This window comes from Strongylocentrotus purpuratus, unplaced genomic scaffold, assembly GCF_000002235.5.
Source record: "Strongylocentrotus purpuratus isolate Spur 01 unplaced genomic scaffold, Spur_5.0 spur5_scaffold_7, whole genome shotgun sequence".
Lineage (NCBI taxonomy): Eukaryota > Metazoa > Echinodermata > Echinoidea > Camarodonta > Strongylocentrotidae > Strongylocentrotus > Strongylocentrotus purpuratus.
Window position 1 is genome coordinate 1,157,555 of NW_022145613.1, and position 20,706 is coordinate 1,178,260.

A 20,706-nucleotide genomic window follows, 5' to 3' on the forward strand; every position below is an offset into this window, starting at 1 on the left:
CCATATTATAGCTCAAGTCAAAACATGGTCCATGGTCAAACTAAGTGCATACCCTGAATACTAATTAGTCCCCAATAAGTGGAAGAGAATTTAAAACAAACCAAACAAGACAATCCTACAGACCAGACTAAAAAGAGTAACCAATGTCAGAGTGTGTGAGTGGGTGAGCGTGTTTGTGAGAAAGGGAGACAGATAGGGACAGGTATAGGGATGGATAGAGAGAGGTAGACAGACATATAGGTAGAGGGGGAGAGATACACACACACACACACACACACACACGCACACACACACACACACACACACACACACAGACAGAGAGGGGGGGGGGTAGAGACATGGGAGATTGCATTAAAAATTAATTTCTTTCTACATGTTTCATTTTAAGCACATGTATTTACTTTCATCTCTCCTAATACTAATAAAGCACAAAACAAACTCTTCTACATGTACATATATATCTGTATTTATTTAAATTCCACACGTCAACTCAACTTGAAGCCAGATATTATCAATACATTCAATTTAATCAAGCATTGACTTTCATGACTGGTCAACCTGTATGTGTGGTGGAGTAATCTGTGTGATGCATGCACTGCATATTATCATTATGATTGTAAAATACACATGAAATTAAAAATTTGCAGCGTCGGTGCATACATCATCCAAGGGCACGATATATCATACAGGGAAATATTACTTTAAGGTAAACACATTTGCAAACTCTGCTTTATAGCCAAAGAGAAAACAAATATATAAAAAGAGTTAAATAATAATAATCATTGATGGCATTGTATAACAATGCTATCTTTCCAGGATTTCATTAACATTTTGGCTTACCAAAAGACAAATATATGCCTCATTGGACAAAAGGGCCCTGTGTCACTCATTAAGACTTGCAACTGATCTGAATCAATCCCAAGTCCTCCAATCATTCGCAAGTTTACAGTCTCCTACTCTTATGTACATAGTTGCGATTAATTAAAACTGCTTATAAGACACAGCCCTGATCTAGAACAAGAAAATGAAGAAAAGTTGAATAATTAATGAATCTTAAAGAAGCATCAAAGAATAACATGCAAATACAACAGTTAATTTTTCAATAGATGACATTACTCTTATGGTATAATTATACAAGTTCTGCACATATATTATGTGGCTTCACTTGTTTAAAGTTAAAGTTGAGTTCTGGTCATGCGATTGCATTGTGAAAGAAACGGTGTGGAATCGATCAGAAAAAGTTGATCATGTAGCATGTATTGGCGTGTACTGCAAGGTTCTGCAAGGTTCTGGAATCATCAAAATTATCAGAAATTTGGCCAAGTTATGGTAAAAGTAACAAGCACTGTTCACAGAAAGGTGTATATGGGATTACACTTTCATGTGGCATAAAAATGTGGTCCTCATTTTTAAGCTGTTACAGTGTACGTGCCATATTCAGAATATGAAGGCATTTGAAGAGTCCATGCTTTTTAGGGAACACTTTTTCTCTGCTGTTCTTCCACACTTGCATAATAACAATGAAAAAGCTCACAAATTGTTTTTCACCTCTCCCCAGAACTCAACCTTCTCTTTAAGATTACAGGTACACATATCTTATTTTTTAAGACCACATTATTAGCTCTTTTCTTATGTCATGCTTCCTGTGTAGAAATTGCCAACTTATCAAGACTTTTCTATCAAGGGACAGAGAAATCAGATACATTTACCAGTACTTGAACAATGCACATTGGAAGACTGGTGATTATCATTTCTCAGTATAATTTCACAAGCAGCTCAATTGTTTTATGACAAACAAGTTTTGGCCTAAAAAGGTTACATTCTTTCCATGCTCTGAATTACTTCAATGAGGAAAATGGAGCTTAACAAATTCAATTCTAAATGTTTGGTAATTATTTGAGAAAAGAGAATGTGACTACCCTGCATAAGAGTGCAAAGCCATCTACATGTACATATAATGCACAAACATTTTCTTCTCAAAACTTTACCTACATGTACAGTGTATCATATTCTTGGACATGATCCAATATTCTAGTTGAGTATATTCATGGTGCTAGGTCAGGTGAAGTATATGGTAACCAGTCTTGCAGCAAACAACTAAAACCTACATGTATTACAATACCATGTGTTTTACATTTAATAATTAATTTACGAAGAAGAATCATTATGCAAGGGCGAATAGGATTTACTTTACAGCTTTACCTCGATAGATATTTTCTCTGCTCATTTATTAAGTTCTTGATTTGTATACATAAACGTATGAGTAAAACTTTTCACAGTTCATTTGATTTTCAATACAAGATAAAAGATATTAAATTTGATAAAAGATACCAAACCAGATTGAATAATATTTAAAACATTCCAATGCTCTTCAGAGTTCAAATAAATTTTTCCTGAACAAAGATAAGATATCTGCTTAGATGCTTATTCAGAGAATTTGCACCGTGAGGAAACCTTTGAGTTACCTGTAGGTGTTGAAATTGGCAACACTTATTCTTTCTAATGAAATATCAACCCCTCCCTATTCCATGTGATTATCATTGCAAATAAATCAAATCCTTCCATAGTGACAAATGAGCACTTTCAGCAACAAATTTGAAATTAAAAATTGGATTAAAGAAAGTTATCATTTGAAGTGCGATAATACCTTGTTATGTGCCTAACTTCTAATTAACTAGGGTAGCAACCGATCAGTGACTGTAGCTTGAACTCATTATCATGCATAACAGTCAATATGACTGCGGATGAGCCAGTCACGATCACGATCTTTCTCAGTGGGGAGAAAAACCCACATGAAAAAACAAAGACCACACATCTGTCAGACTGATTTTCCTTGTTTTCCAAGAGCAGTCTATCTCAACATTCTGGATTGATGGGAGGGGGTCTTGTTAGTTGATAAGCAGTTCAGATTACACACAGAAGTCTTCATATTCAATTTTGAAGGGTCCAGGGGTTGGTCCCATCACGGGACCCCATTTCCCATTAATGCGCAGAGATGTGGCTCAAACTACAAATAGAGTTATCCTAGTCACCCTGGGACTAAGGCTCACTGTTTAAGGTAGTGATGTCTCTTGAGATCTTGTGCCTGTAACCATACAGTATAGGTCAAGGGTCATTGATGACTTGACAAGATACAGTAAGGTAGGAGTCGTCCATGTCCTTTCTTTCATAATGGCTATCACCGATGATGCTGGAATCTTCCTTATAGCTGGTTTCATGATATTCAAAAGGCATTGTTACACGATGTCAAATTCATGAAGTTTAATCGTCGAGGTCAAATTCATGAAGTTTAATCGTCGAGGTCAATTTCATGAAGTTTAATCGTCGAGGTCAATTTCATCTAATTCAATGTCGCATTCCGCACCAAACAGGTCTTCATCGATGTCGATATCACCTCCGTTTGCTAGAGCGCCCTCTGCTGCTGCGATGGCACCTAACGTTGGTTCTTCGTCAGGGAGTATGGCAGCAGCTTGATCCAGTTTACCCGATTCATCTATGGACAGACAGAAAGAGAGTTCATGAATATTACATACCTATAAAGAGCCCTGTCAATTATTCACACTGAGTTGGAATATAAAGGGGTAGCTAACATCTGCCTAAACTAGGCAAGTATCACAAGAATTTGATAATGATTCATGGCATATGAGATCTAGCAGAAACATTCCTTTTTTAAAAAGTATGACTTAAACTTAGTGCTAAATAATGCATTTATGGTAAATCATGTTCATTATGATCCTCTTACAGGGCAAAGAAGACAAGCGATTTCAGGAACGGGGAGATATGAATACTTTATACAATTAATAGCATACTTAGCTTTAAATATTTGAATAATGGCAAAGCTTGAAAGGGAAGATGACACACTTACCATCTTCATGGCCATTAACAGCGGGCTGAGGAGCATCAAGTCTACTGGTGATGTGTGAAGAAGACGTATCAACCTCCATCGCTAAGGCCGCAAATGCTTCTATACTCACTTCTTGTACATTCACTGGATCCTGTTGGGTGTACAGATAACAATGAGAGGAAGAGTCAACTAGAAATCTTTCTTTCAAAATACTATCATAAATATCATCTATGAGTAAAGCAAAATCGAGAAGGTTGAGTTATGATTGAAAATGATTTGTAAGATTTCCTATTCCTTATATATGTCAGTGTGGTAGAAGAAAATAGAATAAATGTATCCTGAAAAGGATTGTGCTACGAGTGGCCTCATATCGACAACAAATGAGAATAGCTGAAAAGTTTGGACCACACTTTCATGGTGCATGTACGTGTAGTCCCATATAGTCATTTCTGTGCACAGTGCATATGACTTTCAGCAAAATTGACTCAATTCTTTTTATCTTGTTGAGTTCAAACCCCAGAAAATAACACAAATTATTTTTTACTACAAAATCAACCTTTATAAAATGCTTCTAGACAGTTGCTTTTACAATGTAATGGCATGACGTAACCCAACTTCATGTGGAATCTGATCCAGTATGGGTACTTGTGCTTGTCGTTCGATGTGATTTGTCATAAGTTATGAAGGTATCTATGATTAAATGCAGCATTTTGTTTGTAATCAATGTTTCAAGGAAGACGGAATGCTTACCTCTTCATCATCCTCCTCTTCTCGTTTGTAAGTAAAGACGTCTCCTTCATCGTCATCTTCACCGACCATCTCAGGTTTAAATGAGAAGAGCTCACGTCCTGTAACCTAAGGGTTCCAATCAGAAGGTATGTTAAAGCCCCACTGCACTACTAATAGCTACTTGCGCCCTCTATACAGCAAACAATGCTTAATCGGTGCCTGTTAGTCCCCCATGATCCTCTTTTTCTCATGTTAATTGAGAGCTGATTTGATGAGATAACCACCTGTCAGTGACCTAAAGGGAGGTTCAATCCCCCCTGGCCAAACTAGTGCAGATGGGCTTTAAGACGAAGTCAATAACAGTTTGGATTTATATGTTTCAAAGTGTTTTACAGATATAGTATCCTCCTCATCTGATTCATTCAGGCTTGCCTGCACATGGCTCTTCCAACCACAATACTGTTTGCATCCATCTGGTACACATTTAACACCTGGGTGGAAAGGAGCCTGCTTAAGGACATGACTGCTATGCCAGGGATCAAACCCATGATCTTCGCATCTCCAGTCAAGTATGTCAACCATTTGACTATGACTATGGCCTTCATCACTTAAATCCATTCAAAATTATTAACAGCTGCAAAATTAGTTCACTCTGTTAGAGTGAAATGATCAAAATTCATAAGAGAAAGTTACTAGTAACACCTGGCCAAGGTATAAATTGACTCTTGTTTTCCCCATATCACTGAAACTCCTGCAAAATGTTGTATCAAACTAGTCATCTTTTCATGAAACAGTTATAAGAACAAGTTCATTGTCATCCCATTGTAATTTGTAACATGTGGTAGTTTAATACATCTGTTTCACTGGGATGTTGGCGTACTTCTGGCAGTGCCCGATTATTATATGCATAAACCCACCTTATTTAGGACCAATATCAAAACTAAAATCGTAAATAGCTGAAAGTTGAAGCAAAACCATACGTATACGCTGACCTATTTCTTAAAAACCGAAATGATTACGCTTTACTTACCCCAAGTGATTTGCCTTGTTTGAGTTCATTTCGTTTCTTATTTTGATCTGCCTCCAGCTTTTCCACCTTCTCAGCTATCTTCCTTTTCTTCCATTGCATGAAGGTTTGTAGGTTGATCTTAGTCAGGTTACCAGTTAATTTATTCCTCTGAAAAATGACATACATAATATCAAGAGGTAACATAATATTCAGAGATGCCAACCTCTTGACACAAAGAAACAGACTGAGTATCCTTAAAAAAAAATCATCATAATTTGGAGAGAAAAATCAGATTTTCATGAAAACTCGACACTACCACTAGCGCGTTGGCCCTGGGCCAGTAAAATGTTAGAAAAATGTTATACTGGTAAGAGTGGTCAAGTAAAATGTTTGCTCTTTCATTAAAATTTAATGAAAAAATAGTTAAGCAAAGTTTTGGTTGGGGTTTACTTGTACATGTTTCTATGCGATTCCGTATGTTTTACGGGCTTTTTATTTGTTGTTGTTGTTGAATGATGAAAAATTGTATTTTAAGAGGTGATATATCGTATTATCGTATTTCACTCTTATTATCGTACTAAATACGATTTAATCGTACTGGTTGGTATCTTGATTTGCTTGTTGTTAGTCTGAAAGTTACAAAGGAAATGATGCTGAAGTATTTCCCAAGGAGATAATATTGATGGCTGACAGCCCTTAAGGGTGTTAATATCTATACTTTTGCAGAGAGTTCACGCCCTTTTAGATCCAAAAGACGATACACATGATACCATGTGGTAGAGCAGGGTAAACTTCTTCTTTCTGCAAAAATTTGAAGAGAGAATTTTACTAACAAATCCAATTGGAAACACCCAAATAATCATTTCTGTGAAGTCTGCATTTTTTCTTCTTCCTCTTCGACTCACTGACATACAGGATCCCAAATCTTTGACCTCATGACCCTAAAATCTACTGAGTTCATTGGCTCTGCAAGATGTCCTGAGTTAAATAGTAATCCATCTGTCAGTTCTAATGAGAATGCGTTCACAAGCTATTTTTGCATAAATAATGAGCCCATGACCTTTGACCTTATGAACCAAGAATCTACTCAGTTCATTGGGTCTGCAAGATACATAAATGATCTAAATTTGGCAGGAATCCATCAACCTGTTCTATTGATAATGCGATCACAAGCTATTTTTGCACACATAATGAGCCGCATGACCTTTGACCTTGACCTCATGACCCCAAAATCTAATCAGTTCATCAGCTCTGCAAGTAACATACATGACCTAAGTTTGGCAGGAATCCATCAACCTGTTCTATTGATAATGCGATCACAAGCTACTTTTGCATACATAATGAGCCGCATGACCTTTGACCTTGACCTCATGACCCCAAAATCTAATCAGTTCATCAGCTCTGCAAGTAACATACATGACCTAAGTTTGGCAGGAATCCATCAATCGGTTCTTGAGATAACGCGATCACGAGCTGCTTTTGCATACATAATGAACACTGTGACCTTTGCCCTTTGCCCTCGTGACATCAAAATCTAATCAGTTCATCGGCTCAGCAAGATACATACATGACCAAAGTTTGGCAGGAATCCATTAATCGGTTCTTGAGATAACGCGATCACGAGCTGCTTTTGCATACATAATGAACACTGTGACCTTTGCCCTTTGCCCTCGTGACATCAAAATCTAATCAGTTCATCGGCTCAGCAAGATACATACATGACCAAAGTTTGGCAGGAATCCATCAATCGGTTCTTGAGATAACGCGATCACGAGCTGCTTTTGCATACATAATGAACACTGTGACCTTTGACCTTTGCCCTCGTGACATCAAAATCTAATCAGTTCATCGGCTCAGCAAGATACATACATGACCAAAGTTTGGCAGGAATCCATCAACCTGTTCTATTGATAATGCGATCACAAGCTACTTTTGCATACATAATGAGCCGCATGACCTTTGACCTTGACCTCATGACCCCAAAATCTAATCAGTTCATCAGCTCTGCAAGTAACATACATGACCTAAGTTTGGCAGGAATCCATCAATCGGTTCTTGAGATAACATGATCACGAGCTGTTTTTGCATACATAATGAGCCTTGTGACCTCGTGTCCCCAAAATCTAATCAGTTCATCGGCTCTGCAAGATACATACATGACCAAAGTTTCTTCAGATAACGCGATCACGAAAACGGGACGTATGTACGTACGGACGGACGGATAACCCGAAAACATAATGCCTCCGGCTACTTCGTAACGGAGGCATAAAAAGAGAGATGCACATCAAGATATTGTTAAAAAAAAGTAAGGTCTTACTCTTTGGAAATAAAATGGGCAGCTTCATTTTCTTAACAATGTGAAAATAGTTTATTCTATCAATTGCTCTATTTATTTCTTACCTCATCCTCTATAAGCTCTTCTAATGATATCTTTGAATCCTCCTCCTGTTCCTCCATCTTCTTCTTATCTTTCTTGAGTACAAAGCCAGGAGGAAGGGCATGCTTGTATTTACATTTCTCACCGTTTGGGCAAGACCAGAACCATCCATACTTCATATTCTCCAATGCTTGAATGAAGAATCGGCAAACCTGTAACAGGAAAAAGGAAGTTACACAAAAATATAAACAAGGATCCGACTCGTGAAAATAGTATACTACCCGATGTCCACACCCCGGTGACTTAAGGTCACGCATGCCAGCTATTCTCCACTCCTGACGACGGATAGTCAACTTGTTCGAAACGTCGAGCCACTCATCCTCTCCAAGCGCTATAGTTCTCCTTAGAACTCTAAGCTAAGAAAGATAACAAACAGTCCTTTTCAGGACTACACACCCCCAAGAAAGATTACAGAGTCAGAGTCCTTTCCAGGACTCCTCAACCCTCTCTCACATGGTGCACCCGCAAGCCTACTGTATACCTGAAACTCTCCTTAAAGTGACTCGGTAACATATCGTCTTTCGGATGGTGACGTTAAAGGTCGGTCCCCAGATGCAAATAATCATATCTGATTGATACATGTCTGCATAAACCCAATTACACACACACACACACTCCTCAGATTCTGAAACAAAATCCTGGATTTAGCTCATGCTGCAATCAGAATTATAAACCTTTAGGTCAGTCAGGAATTCCATGACTTTTACAAGTTTTAAGCTCTCTTTCATTAAAATATATCAATAGTTCTTGTCAAAACTGGAAACTATTTCATGAAAGATAAGTGAATTATTTGAAATACAGTTGGTACCACTTTTTAAATGTTTTCCTAATCTTTATTTGACCTTTCACCCCTTCCCCATATTTCAGAACTGGTCCCTGTCTGACACAGGATAATAGCAAACGGTCCTTTTCAATCCAATATATGTTAACTATCTGTGGCACTATAAGAAATATAAAGGGCTACATGTATACATCTAGACCATGATCGCCGATTGCTTGAATTAATTATTCAAAAGCTTTACACAATGAATCAAAGGGCACAAGCAGGTGCTAAGTAAGCAGATGGTAAGAAAGTACATGTACACTTCAAATAATAATCGCAATTCATGTAATTTTCAATATCAATCTAAAAAGTAAAGTAATTCAATATAATTAATGTGAAAAGAAAGTCAGGAGATTGCCAGTAATATAGCTCCCCTCCCAAACAAAAGAATAAATGCAACCGCGTCTCCAATATGCCTCTGCCTTCATTTAGTTAGGATCGTGCCTTGAACTGGTATAAAAACTTGAAGGATTCTGTAACTTACAATCTCTGTTTTGGTTTTGCTCTCATTAGCATCTCCATGTTTCTTGCTGACTACTTCCATTAATTTCTCGTCATCCCAGTTATCCATGGTGTCTGTGAAGGAGCAAAGAAAAACATTGCTGTTGTTGAGAATAGGGCAACAAAATATAGAGGTAAAGACAATTGGAGAATAGCAATGAAAACAGACATTCTGAAGCTTTTCGTCAGACATTAATATGACCTTGGCGAACTACATTGGAACTGATGACTGCCAGTGAATATCTCTTCTGATTATAAAGATGGGCGAACCTACCGACACCACCTTTGAATTATAACACTCTAATCATGGTTGACAAACTGTGTCAACGCGATGGACACACAACTAGAACACATGATACCTCGACTATCAGGGGTACATTGCCTGTGTGTAGGGACACTGATTTTCCGAGATCACGGAAAATGGATGGAATTCACAGAAATGACGGAAACGGAAAATGCAATTTCGAACTTAAAATCGTGGAAAACCCCTTTTACCTCAAAATTTTTCATTTTTCAAGAAGAAAATCGTAACACTTACACCATTTTTGTGACTCGTTATACAGTGAAAAAATATCGGGCCTAAAATCATGGTTAATAATTACGAATATTTAGCGATATTCGTCAGATTCTTAGGAGACAGGGCGCTGCCATTTTGTTTCACTGGACCAATAAAGATCGTTAGGGGCGCTATTACGTAGATGTAATACTAGGCACACACACGCCAGCAGCGGGCGCTTAGTGCAGCGATATTGTACACACGCTATTGTACAGTTCGAAAAAGGGGCTGGCATGTGCGCCTAAAATCGATCGATCGCGGATCGCTGACATGACAGCCCAGACTGAAATGTTTTCGTCGATGTCGGTACTACTGTATCATTCCGTCAGGAATATGTAGTGTTCTGACACATTCCGCTAACTTTAGTCTGCTTGTCTATATTCGAATTTGAAGTTGGTAAATCATAAACATTTGATAATTTTTCGTAGGTCTAGCCTAGACCCTAGGGGTCTATATTTTCACTAGTATTTTGCATCAAGTTTATCCAGTCCCGTCCGTATGTTTTTGAGTGGTTATCAGTGGCTTGTCAAAGATGGCGGCTTTAATAGAAACTTTGTACCCTACAAGTTCATGTTTTAATGAAAATCTTATGTAAACAGAATTTTAGTTTTTTCATGTGTACAAAGTCTATGGCAAAACGGAATTTCCATTTTTCAGCCCATCTGAAACGGAATTCCAGATTTTCTGAAACGGAAAAGGCCTTTTTTTTAAACGGAAAATCAGTGTCCCTATACAGTGTGATCATCACATCACACGATAACAGTATTAAAACTGAGAGAGGCACTTTGAGTAGAGGACACATTAAAGTTAATAATAATAATAGCTCATTCTTATATAGCGCTTTTCAGGACCGCAGGCCCTCTCAACGCGCTTTACAGATATATATTATTAAAGTTGAACAAAGACTAGTCAGCTGGAATTTTGTACACTTGACGATACATACAGTGGGAGCTGATCAAAACACAATGTCTTTTAAAGGTAAAGACCAGTATTGGAAATGCCCCAATTTCAAGAAATGAAATGGAAGCTCTTATTACCATTTATGTGAAAGAATATGTTTTGACTAATACATGATAACAATTTTTTGCCGGGAAACCGCCTACCCATTGATATATTTGGTAAATTAGTTTATCTACATGGTCTGTGAGAGATAAACGCACGTGTCGCGCACATGTGCGTATAGTCCCATATACATCTTTCTGTGTACAGTGCTTGTAACTTTACGAAGACTGGGTCAAATTTCTTATCATTTTGATGATTCCAGAACCTTGCAGATGATCAACCTTTTCTGATCCATTCCACAACGTTTCTTTCACAATGCAATCGCGTGACCATAGCTGGTTTTTAGCTTTAAACAACTTCCCAGAACAAGATTCTATGAACAGCGTTCCTTTACACAAGATTCTTTTATCATCTGTACATCCCTTTTGCTATATCATTATTAGAGGAGGCGCAATGGCTCGGTGGTACAACAGTGGTCTTGTAACCGGGAGACCCCGGATTCAAAACAAAGTCAATGCGCTCATGCCCTTTAGTAAGGCATTAATCCTCATTCCCAAGTCCATCATAGAAGATTTAAAGCCGTTGGTCCTCTGGTTGCTTACTAACAAGCATGAACATGCTTTCTTAGCAGTCAGGTAAAACAATCATTAATCATCATCATTATTATTCTGTGTAGTTCTATAAACATTTACCTATACTAATTTCCACAAGTGAGAAGAGGTAAACTTACCATTGGCTAGTTCCTCCTCTTTTCCATCACCATACACGCTACGTTTCTCTGCCTTACGCTCTATGTTGAGATCATGAGAGAATTTACACCGGTCTCCTTTGGAACACGACCCTTGCTTGAAGAAGGCGCACAATACAGACTTGGGGTCAACTCCTGGAAATGCAAAACATCCATTGATAAACAAAGTGGATTAAATCACATGTATGCTTCCTTATATAAAAAAATCTATACACCTACATGTACATGTAAGGACTTATTATTACAAAGAATCTAATCCAAACTGATAACTGATTACATACAGGAGTGTCTTGACTGTCTAAGTTCATTTCTTTGCTCAGGATAATAATATAATATCATATATCAATAGCATGATCCAACATATGCAATCCATTTCTTTCTGGGCATGTATAATCTGATGTTGAATTTGTAGTCTATCCATACATGCTCATAAATCTCATCAGCATTTGAGCAGGGAAAATTTGTAAGCTGTATGAAAGCTCTCCACATTTAACTGTTCAATAACCAATTCAACCAGCTAACTATTAACTTTTGATCTTGATGATTACCTCCTAGACATCCACTTCCACCATCTTTACACCAATGGGGTTACAATCGACAATAAAATACATCTATCTAATGTACCTTCAAATTACATATTATTTGTAACATATGACCATGTTAGTACATGCAGCAAACTAGAGTTTACCGCTCGCATCACGTCATATCAAAGCCTGTGTGTTCATAGTTGGTCATGAGTTTATACCTGAATTTAAGTATAGTTTAAAAATAAACTAGACACTATGATCATTTCCACAGCTTTATCCTTTTAACAGGGGTGGATCTAGGACTATGTGATGAGGGGAGGGGCAGGGGATCTGTGCTAGGTCGGCACAAGGCCAACCCGGACTTGGCAGAAACCATGGCTGAGTTGTCTAAGAGAGCTGAGTTGATCACAAATACTTGCATTAATGTTTGCATTATGCATGTTGTTTTCAAGACACAAATTCACGATTGTTTGATGAGGATATGTAAAACAGTAACTATATGGAGTAACTTGGACAATTTATGCAGTGACATTCAATAAAAGATTAAATTTATGGACATTTTGTGGTCAAATTAGTGCTGAGTAAGCCCTTGTATCAAGTTAGCCTGGTCCCATACCCTGATCTCTATGCACCGATTCGTACCCGCTGAACATGGAAACGTCAGCCACCTTAACTGGGGGCCACAAAGACCATGCTAAAGACTATGCTAAAGACTATGCTAAAGACTATGCTAAAGACTATGCTAAATAATAGTTTAAACATTCCCACTTTGGTTCAGGGACCTGTCTGATTACAAAAGATATTGAATCATCTTTTGTTATGTTCTTGGATGGCCCCAGGCTATGGTGGACGAAGCACTATGGTGCTCCTGGAAATCATGGAAACCGAATTTGTCTATACTACCTTTTGCTAGCTTCTGAGCTTCCATGACTGGTCTGAAGAGCATGTTGAGCTCCTCTGCTTCCTTTTTCTTTGCATCTTTCTTGGCAATTTTCTGCCCTAGTTCAGCAGCCTTGAATAAGAACATATGAAAATAAATGCGGAATTTCTTATTTGGCAACATCAGATCCACATAAACAAATCTCTCAGGATCTAAAATGTTATCGCTAAACAAATTACTATTACTAATTTTTATAATAAAACAGAAGGCCTGCATATATAACAGAATAATTGTTTAAAGCAATAATAGTTATAATACATAAACATGAAATTCAAAATGGTAAGCTAAAATGATATCTAAAGGGGAAAATAGAAGAGAAATAGTATGTAGAGTCAAAGTGAGAGAATATAAAAGCGAGATAAGAATATAATCATCAATCAATGCTGCTTTCTGAACTGTACATATATCTTCATTGGCCCCTGTACCTACTCTAAGGACTAATTTCCCCTCATGTTTTCTTATATGTCAAATATTAAGCCATCATTTACTGATACATTTATCATAATATTAATGCTAACAAATAATTCTCATACCTTTTTCTGATCTTTCTGGTTTCCAAACTTGACTTGAGCAGTGACAGTGTTGATGAACCTCTGCTGTTTATTTCCTTTTTTATTCTTCAAACCAAAAGTCTTATCCTACGAGAAAAAAGAAACAAAACAAAATTTTAACAATCAAATCCTTTGTTCATATTTTTACATGTTCAAACTGAATGTAAGCAATGACGTTTTCCATTCGAGCATTGACACCACTAACGTATAATGCGCTGAATAACACTCATACAGCGCATTATACGGAAGTGCCAGTCAGAGGTCAACACCATTGTGTAGAGATCGTAAAGTCACACGCTACACGTGAAAAGGGAACTAAGCTGTATCGCTCTGGAAAGATATTTGCTATTATTTCGTTAGTTTTACCTCTGATTTTGAATATCCGGAGGTAATTAGGAGTAGAAGTGGCATAAAATTCATCGAGGCCACTGTCCAATATTCGTCGGGTGCGGGAAGGTGTGATTTTGGACACATTTTAGGGTTTGTTTACATGGCTCTCTGCACGCTTGTATGGGAGCTGTTTAAGGCTTGGTGGTATCAATATCAGACATAAAAACATTACCATAAGGCTAGGCCAGGGCAGTGTTTCATGTAACAGTCATAGATCTTTACTCAGTACTACTACAAGTTCACCGACATCCCGTTGAAAGGCTTGTCTATGGGATGTCGGTGAACTTGTACTTTTAATGCAGTACATGTATGAAGGGGTGACCAAAGTTCGCGGATATTTTTCTTTTCTTGCACATTACAAAACATCCAGATCAACATCGTGTTCCATACGTCATAAGAATCGTAATTTATCATATAATCAGATTATATAACATTCCAAGGCTGTATTTACTTCAAACCAATGATAAGACGAGAATATCGGAAGGCTTACCACTATCGACGTCTGTCAAAAAGTGTGACCTAAGTTCGCGCATGATATTTACTGCCCTCTTGTGATGGGCTTTATATATGTAAACATTCCAAAAAGGGACATAGTTTCAATAAGAAGCCGATTTTTATATTGAAACTTTGAAAAAGATAATAATTTCTCTTTTTCATTGAAATTTTCCCAAAAAAAATACCCTTGTTAAATTTTGCAAATATAAGACAATATTTTTCATTGTTTAGGAAAAATCCTTCTGCTGCGCCTGTGGAGAAACTACTGAGACAATCATCCACACGGTATGTGAGTGCCCTCTCTACACTACTCTCAGAGACAACTTCATAGCTCACTGGCCAAGACGATGGGAGAGCCATTATTCCAACTCGAAAAGAAAACGAAGGGTGAATGCTTTACAAAGCAATCGCTACTTGGCTCCTGCTCTCACACCTCCCTTTCCGACTGGATCAACCCCTCACTCATTCACAATCTCTCTCTGTAGACTGTCATACTTGACCTCCACGTTAAACGTTCCACTACATGATGTATGTGATGCCACTGTAAACCTGCCTATCCTTTTTATATGTGTACTACCAACACCTGCACTAACTGCAGTTCTCCAAACTGGAGGAAGCCAAGCCAAGAAGAATTCCCTATCTGCATGCCATTTGTTTGTTTAAAAAGTTTATCATGTGTCTCCTTTATATATGACATGACGGCCATACACGAGCTCTCGCTCTTTTCTGTCTTTGTCTCTCCACTTTCCCCTTTTAAATTATTTTGTATTCTTACGAAACCCATAGATCTAGATTCATTGAAATTCACAAACACAGATAGACCTACGGTGCAGTGGAAGCAGGCGCGCAGGTTTACTTTTTTTTTGCGTAAGAAATTGGAATTTTTTTTCAATTTCAATCCCTCTAATAAACTGATTTTCACATAAAAAAAAACACAATTTGTTATCGCATTTTTAGGTCGCATTTTGACCTGTTGTCGACGGTGCTCAAAGATTTTGTTGTCTCGTTCCCACATCACCAGTAGGAGCGCTGGTCCGAAAATGAGGATCGTCCTCATAATGCAGACAAAATGCGTCCTAAAAAATGAGGATCGTCTGCATTTTCGCGGACGTTTTTTTTCATCGGCACTCTGCAGGTTTCAGGTTACCAAACGGCCCGCTGGCGATGCAAAAAATGGGTTCCCCAGGGGAAAATAACCCAAGTTCACTGTCTACTTTTTAGGTTGTCCGTCTTCCCAAGGATTTATTGCTCATAATGTGAAGGTCTCTGTACAAAGTCGATGTAAAATGCATCAAGAAAATCATCACAGAATCTGTTTTTTGCATTGCCAATGTGCTTTGGTCGAACTTTGGTCACCCAACCATATGTCTTTGACTTAAAGTCACTGAGTAGTCAGCTCTCATGGGGAATTCGACACCGTTCGGGTGTTTACCCAATAACAGGTGTTGTCAATCACCAGGGTTAGCCTCGAGTTTTATGACCATTGGACCTTGTGTAATGCTTTGATTTGCCCGAAGACTCTTGAGCTCTCCGAGAGATTAGGGGGTAATTCTTGACTGGACTATGGGTTTGCTGTGTGCAAATTTGTACCCCCATTAATGGTATTTCCACCAAGTCTGGTGTCAGCGAATTATGGCCTTCTGCACATGGAAACTGGCGATCCAATCCCTTTAAGGTTTATGATGGTTTCGTGAGACGCTGCCCAGATGTCGAGACATTCTTCTGAAACTGTGAAAGTGAACATTTGGATGAAAATATTCTCCATCTACAACTTTAGATCTACAAGTAGATCTAGATCTAGAATCTAGAACCTACAAATTAATCGAATGTACGAGAGCTATTAAAATTAATTCCTTCCCTGTAGTGCATCGTCAATATAAATTCTGACAAAGTATGGCGCAATAACCAATAGGCCTACTCGCCTTCACATAATTCTGACGTTGCCGGTGAAATGAATGAATGAACATTGATGGACGAAAATGAATGAAGTGCGCGATAACCACGCACGTTACCAAAAAAAAGAAAGAATAAAAATCCCCATTCTAAAACTGAACTTGCCTCTATTACTTTGTCCTTCTTCTTCTCTACATTTTTCTTACTAGGTCCTGCTGCTGCTTTTTTAGGAGGCATTTTGGTAAATCATACAGGATAAACGTACAAAATTCCAGAAGGATAATTTCCAAGCACGTCGACTCAATTTCGACAAGTTAACCAACAAGTAACAATGGGGGCGCGCGCGTTGTGTATGGTATGCATAAAGATGCAATTACAAATGAATTTTTAGAATCTTTTCAACACTTTTAATTTCTATTCATTGTATTTTAGCAAATTGTTGCAAAATAACATGATGGCCGAAACTCAATTCACGATTTTGAAGAAGAAAGGGGTCTCAACAAATAAGCAGATCATGATTTTTTTTAAAACCGTCAAGTCTCACTTAAATAGGCTTACGCTTATTTCATGTAAAATAAAAATAAATCAGGTCACAGTCACTATGTAAGTTTCCACGAAAGTTCATCAAAGCGGTTCTCTCGGCTCGGTATGAGCTATAGCCTCTCCAATCCGACCTTGGAATCAATCTGGTATTTTAGTGGCAACAATGAGATTGATATTAATAATAACTTATAAAATATTTTGGAGCACTAAAAACAATAGGTACCATAGCGCTTACAAAATTAATACAAATATATGAAAAGAGGACAAAAATGTACAGTCTTACAGGAAGTAATTCACATACTGAGGAAAAGGGTAAATTTTAAGGGATCTTTTGAAGGTGGGAAGACCCGGGGCAAGACAGGTAATTTTCCTTAAAATGGAGGGGATGTTGTTCCAAGCAGGCGCGCCGGAAGCAGTTTGGGATGGGGGGGGGGGGGGGCAAGCATTCCAGGGGCAGTGACGTAATGAGAAGAAAAAAGTTCGGAAGGGGGGGGGGGGCAGACGAAAAATCTGCATCACCACCAGTCTTACACGTTACATTCAGGTCCTGCGGAACGTTTTTCAAAGTGGAGTATTATCGATCAGGTAAAGCGTAAATTGGGGTGGGGTCCAGGGCATGAGCCTCGGCAGGGGGTCAAGGGGCTGAGCCCCCAGAAGCTCAGGGGTTTTAGTTATTTAACTACGGTTAGATGAGCATCCAGGGGTCGTCTAATGGCCCTTGGTGTGGTCCAGGGGGCAGAGCCCCCGGAAGCTCAGGGGTTTTAGGTATTTAATTACGGTCAGATGAGCATCCAGGGGCCCGCCTTAGGGCCCTTGGTGGGGTCCAGGGGGCAGAGCCCCCGGAGGCTCAGGGGTTTTAGGTATTTAATTACGGTCAGATGAGCATCCAAGGGCCCGCCTTAGGGCCCTTGGTGGGGTCCAGGGGGCAGAGCCCCTGGAAGCTCAGGGGTTTTAGGTATTTAATTACGGTAAGATGAGCATCCAAGGGCCCGCCTTAAGGCCCTTGGTGGGGTCCAGGGGGCAGAGCCCCGAAAGCTCAGGGGTTTTAGGTATTAATTACGGTCAGATGAGCATCCAGGGGCCCGCCTTAGAGCCCTTGTTGGGGTCCAGGGGGTAGAGCCCCTGGAAGCTCAGGGGTTTTAGGTATTTAATTACGGTTAGATGAGCATCCAGGGGTCGTCTTAGGGCCCTTGGTGTGGTCCAGGGGGCAGAGCCCCGAAAGCTCAGGGGTTTTAGGTATTTAATTATGGTCAGATGAGCATCCAGGGGCCCGCCTTAGGGCCCTTGGTGGGGTCCAGGGGGCAGAGCCCCGGAAGCTCAGGGGTTTTAGGTATTAATTACGGTCATATGAGCATCCAGGGGCCCGCCTTAGAGCCCTTGTTGGGGTCCAGGGGGTAGAGCCCCTTGAAGCTCAGGGGTTTTAGGTATTTAATTACGGTTAGATGAGCATCCAGGGGTCGTCTTAGGGCCCTTGGTGTGGTCCAGGGGGCAGAGCCCCGAAAGCTCAGGGGTTTTAGGTATTTAATTATGGTCAGATGAGCATCCAGGGGCCCGCCTTAGGGCCCTTGGTGGGGTCCAGGGGGCAGAGCCCCGGAAGCTCAGGGGTTTTAGGTATTTAATTAAGGTCAGATGGGCATCCAGGGGGCCGCGTTAGGGCCCTTGGTGGGGTCCAGGGGGCAAAGCCCCGGAAGCTCAGGGGTTTTAGGTATTACGGTCAGATGAGCATCCAGTGGCCCGCCTTAAGGTCCTTGGTGGGGTCCAGGGGGCAGAGCCCCGGAAGCTCAGGGGTTTTAGGTATTAATTACGGTCAGATGAGCATCCAGGGGCCCGCCTTAGAGCCCTTGTTGGGGTCCAGGGGGTAGAGCCCCTGGAAGCTCAGGGGTTTTAGGTATTTAATTTACGGTTAGATGAGCATCCAAGGGCCCGCCTTAGGGCCCTTGGTGTGGTCCAGGGGGCAGAGCCCCGAAAGCTCAGGGGTTTTAGGTATTTAATTATGGTCAGATGAGCATCCAGGGGCCCGCCTTAGGGCCCTTGGTGGGGTCCAGGGGGCAGAGCCCCGGAAGCTCAGGGGTTTTAGGTATTAATTACGGTCAGATGAGCATCCAGGGGCCCGCCTTAGAGCCCTTGTTGGGGTCCAGGGGGTAGAGCCCCTGGAAGCTCAGGGGTTTTACTTTTAGGTATTTAATTACGGTTAGATGAGCATCCAGGGGTCGTCTTAGGGCCCTTGGTGTGGTCCAGGGGGCAGAGCCCCGAAAGCTCAGGGGTTTTAGGTATTTAATTATGGTCAGATGAGCATCCAGGGGCCCGCCTTAGGGCCCTTGGTGGGGTCCAGGGGGCAGAGCCCCGGAAGCTCAGGGGTTTTAGGTATTTAATTAAGGTCAGATGGGCATCCAGAGGGCCGCGTTAGGGCCCTTGGTGGGGTCCAGGGGGCAAAGCCCCGGAAGCTCAGGGGTTTTAGGTATTACGGTCAGATGAGCATCCAGGGGCCCGCCTTAAGGTCCTTGGTGGGGTCCAGGGGGCAGAGCCCCGGAAGCTCAGGGGTTTTAGGTATTAACTACGGTCAGATGAGCATCCATGGGCCCGCCTTAGAGCCCTTGTTGGGGTCCAGGGGGCAGAGCCCCTGGAAGCTCAGGGGTTTTAGGTATTTGATTTACGGTTAGATGAGCATTCAGGGGCCCACCTTAGGTCCCTTGGTGGGGCCTGGGGGTGGAGCCCCCGTAAGCTCTGGGGTTTTAAGCATTTAATTACGGTCAGATGAGCATTTTTTATACCTTATTTGTGACATTGGCAGGTCACTTATTTTTTTCTCCGTCTTTCTTTCTTTTTCTCTTTAACATAATTTTTCAAAAAAGAGGGGGGGGGGGGGGGGCTCGAGCCCAGCCACTTTGCAGACCATGATATAAAGGCTTCTAAATAAGCGTATTTCGCCTGACTGTAATTTGGGAATTTCTTATTTTCCAACAAACGCGTACGAAGGAATGACTTACAAAAAAATGGAGAAAAAATCCCGGAAAATCATGTCGCAACACCAACATTTGTAAATCTCTTGTTTCGAATAAGAAATACATCACCCCCCCCCCCATCAGTACGCCAGCGTTCAGGGGCTCATGTCCAACACACTTTGCAGACCATGATATAAAGGCTTCTAAATAAGCGTATTTCGCCTGACTGTAATTTGGGAATTTCTTATTTTCCAACAAACGCATAAAAAGGTATGACTTACAAAAAAATGGAGAAAAAATCCCGGAAAATCATGTCACAACATCAACATTTGTAAATCTCTTGTTTCGAATAAGAAATACATCATCCCTCCCATCAGTACGCCAGCGTTCAGGGGCTCATATCTTCTCACCCCTATAACAAAAAAACGGACACGCTTTCCCATTCTCGCACACTATGTCCACGATATGTGCATATCGCTATTATAGAGACCTCCATTGATAAATACCGTATAGGTGGCATGCGCAATGTTTATGAAATTTAATTCCTGTGAACTTTCCTTTTTCTTTGAATGGAATTGTATATGTGATTTAATTCAGGTTTTTATTATTGTTACGTTCTTTTGGATTAAAAATACAAACCATGTTTACTCCTTTACTGTTTTTTTTTTTTTTTTTTTGGAGGGGGGGGGGGCGTTTTGGGGCGGCAAAAATGCGTTTTGCCCCCCCCTACTTTTTTGACTGGGGCCTATGGTTCCAAGTTTTTGTTGTTGAGCGGA

The 20,706-nt window shown here is 40.1% G+C and overlaps 1 protein-coding gene across 1 annotated transcript; it reads right to left on the reverse strand.

Moving 5' to 3' along the window:
* Nucleotides 1–444: 444 nt before the first annotated feature.
* LOC580460 (zinc finger CCCH domain-containing protein 15) lies at nt 445–16,784 on the reverse strand. Its single transcript, XM_780515.5, has 10 exons — nt 16,611–16,784; nt 13,650–13,754; nt 13,080–13,188; nt 11,632–11,784; nt 9,327–9,418; nt 7,983–8,171; nt 5,604–5,750; nt 4,595–4,699; nt 3,866–3,995; nt 445–3,493 (listed from the first exon to the last, which is right to left on the reverse strand). The coding sequence occupies exons 1-10, from the start codon at nt 16,680–16,682 to the stop codon at nt 3,318–3,320; spliced, it is 1,278 nt and encodes a 425-aa protein (XP_785608.3). The 5' UTR covers nt 16,683–16,784; the 3' UTR covers nt 445–3,317.
* Between the last annotated feature and the right edge of the window lie 3,922 nt (nt 16,785–20,706).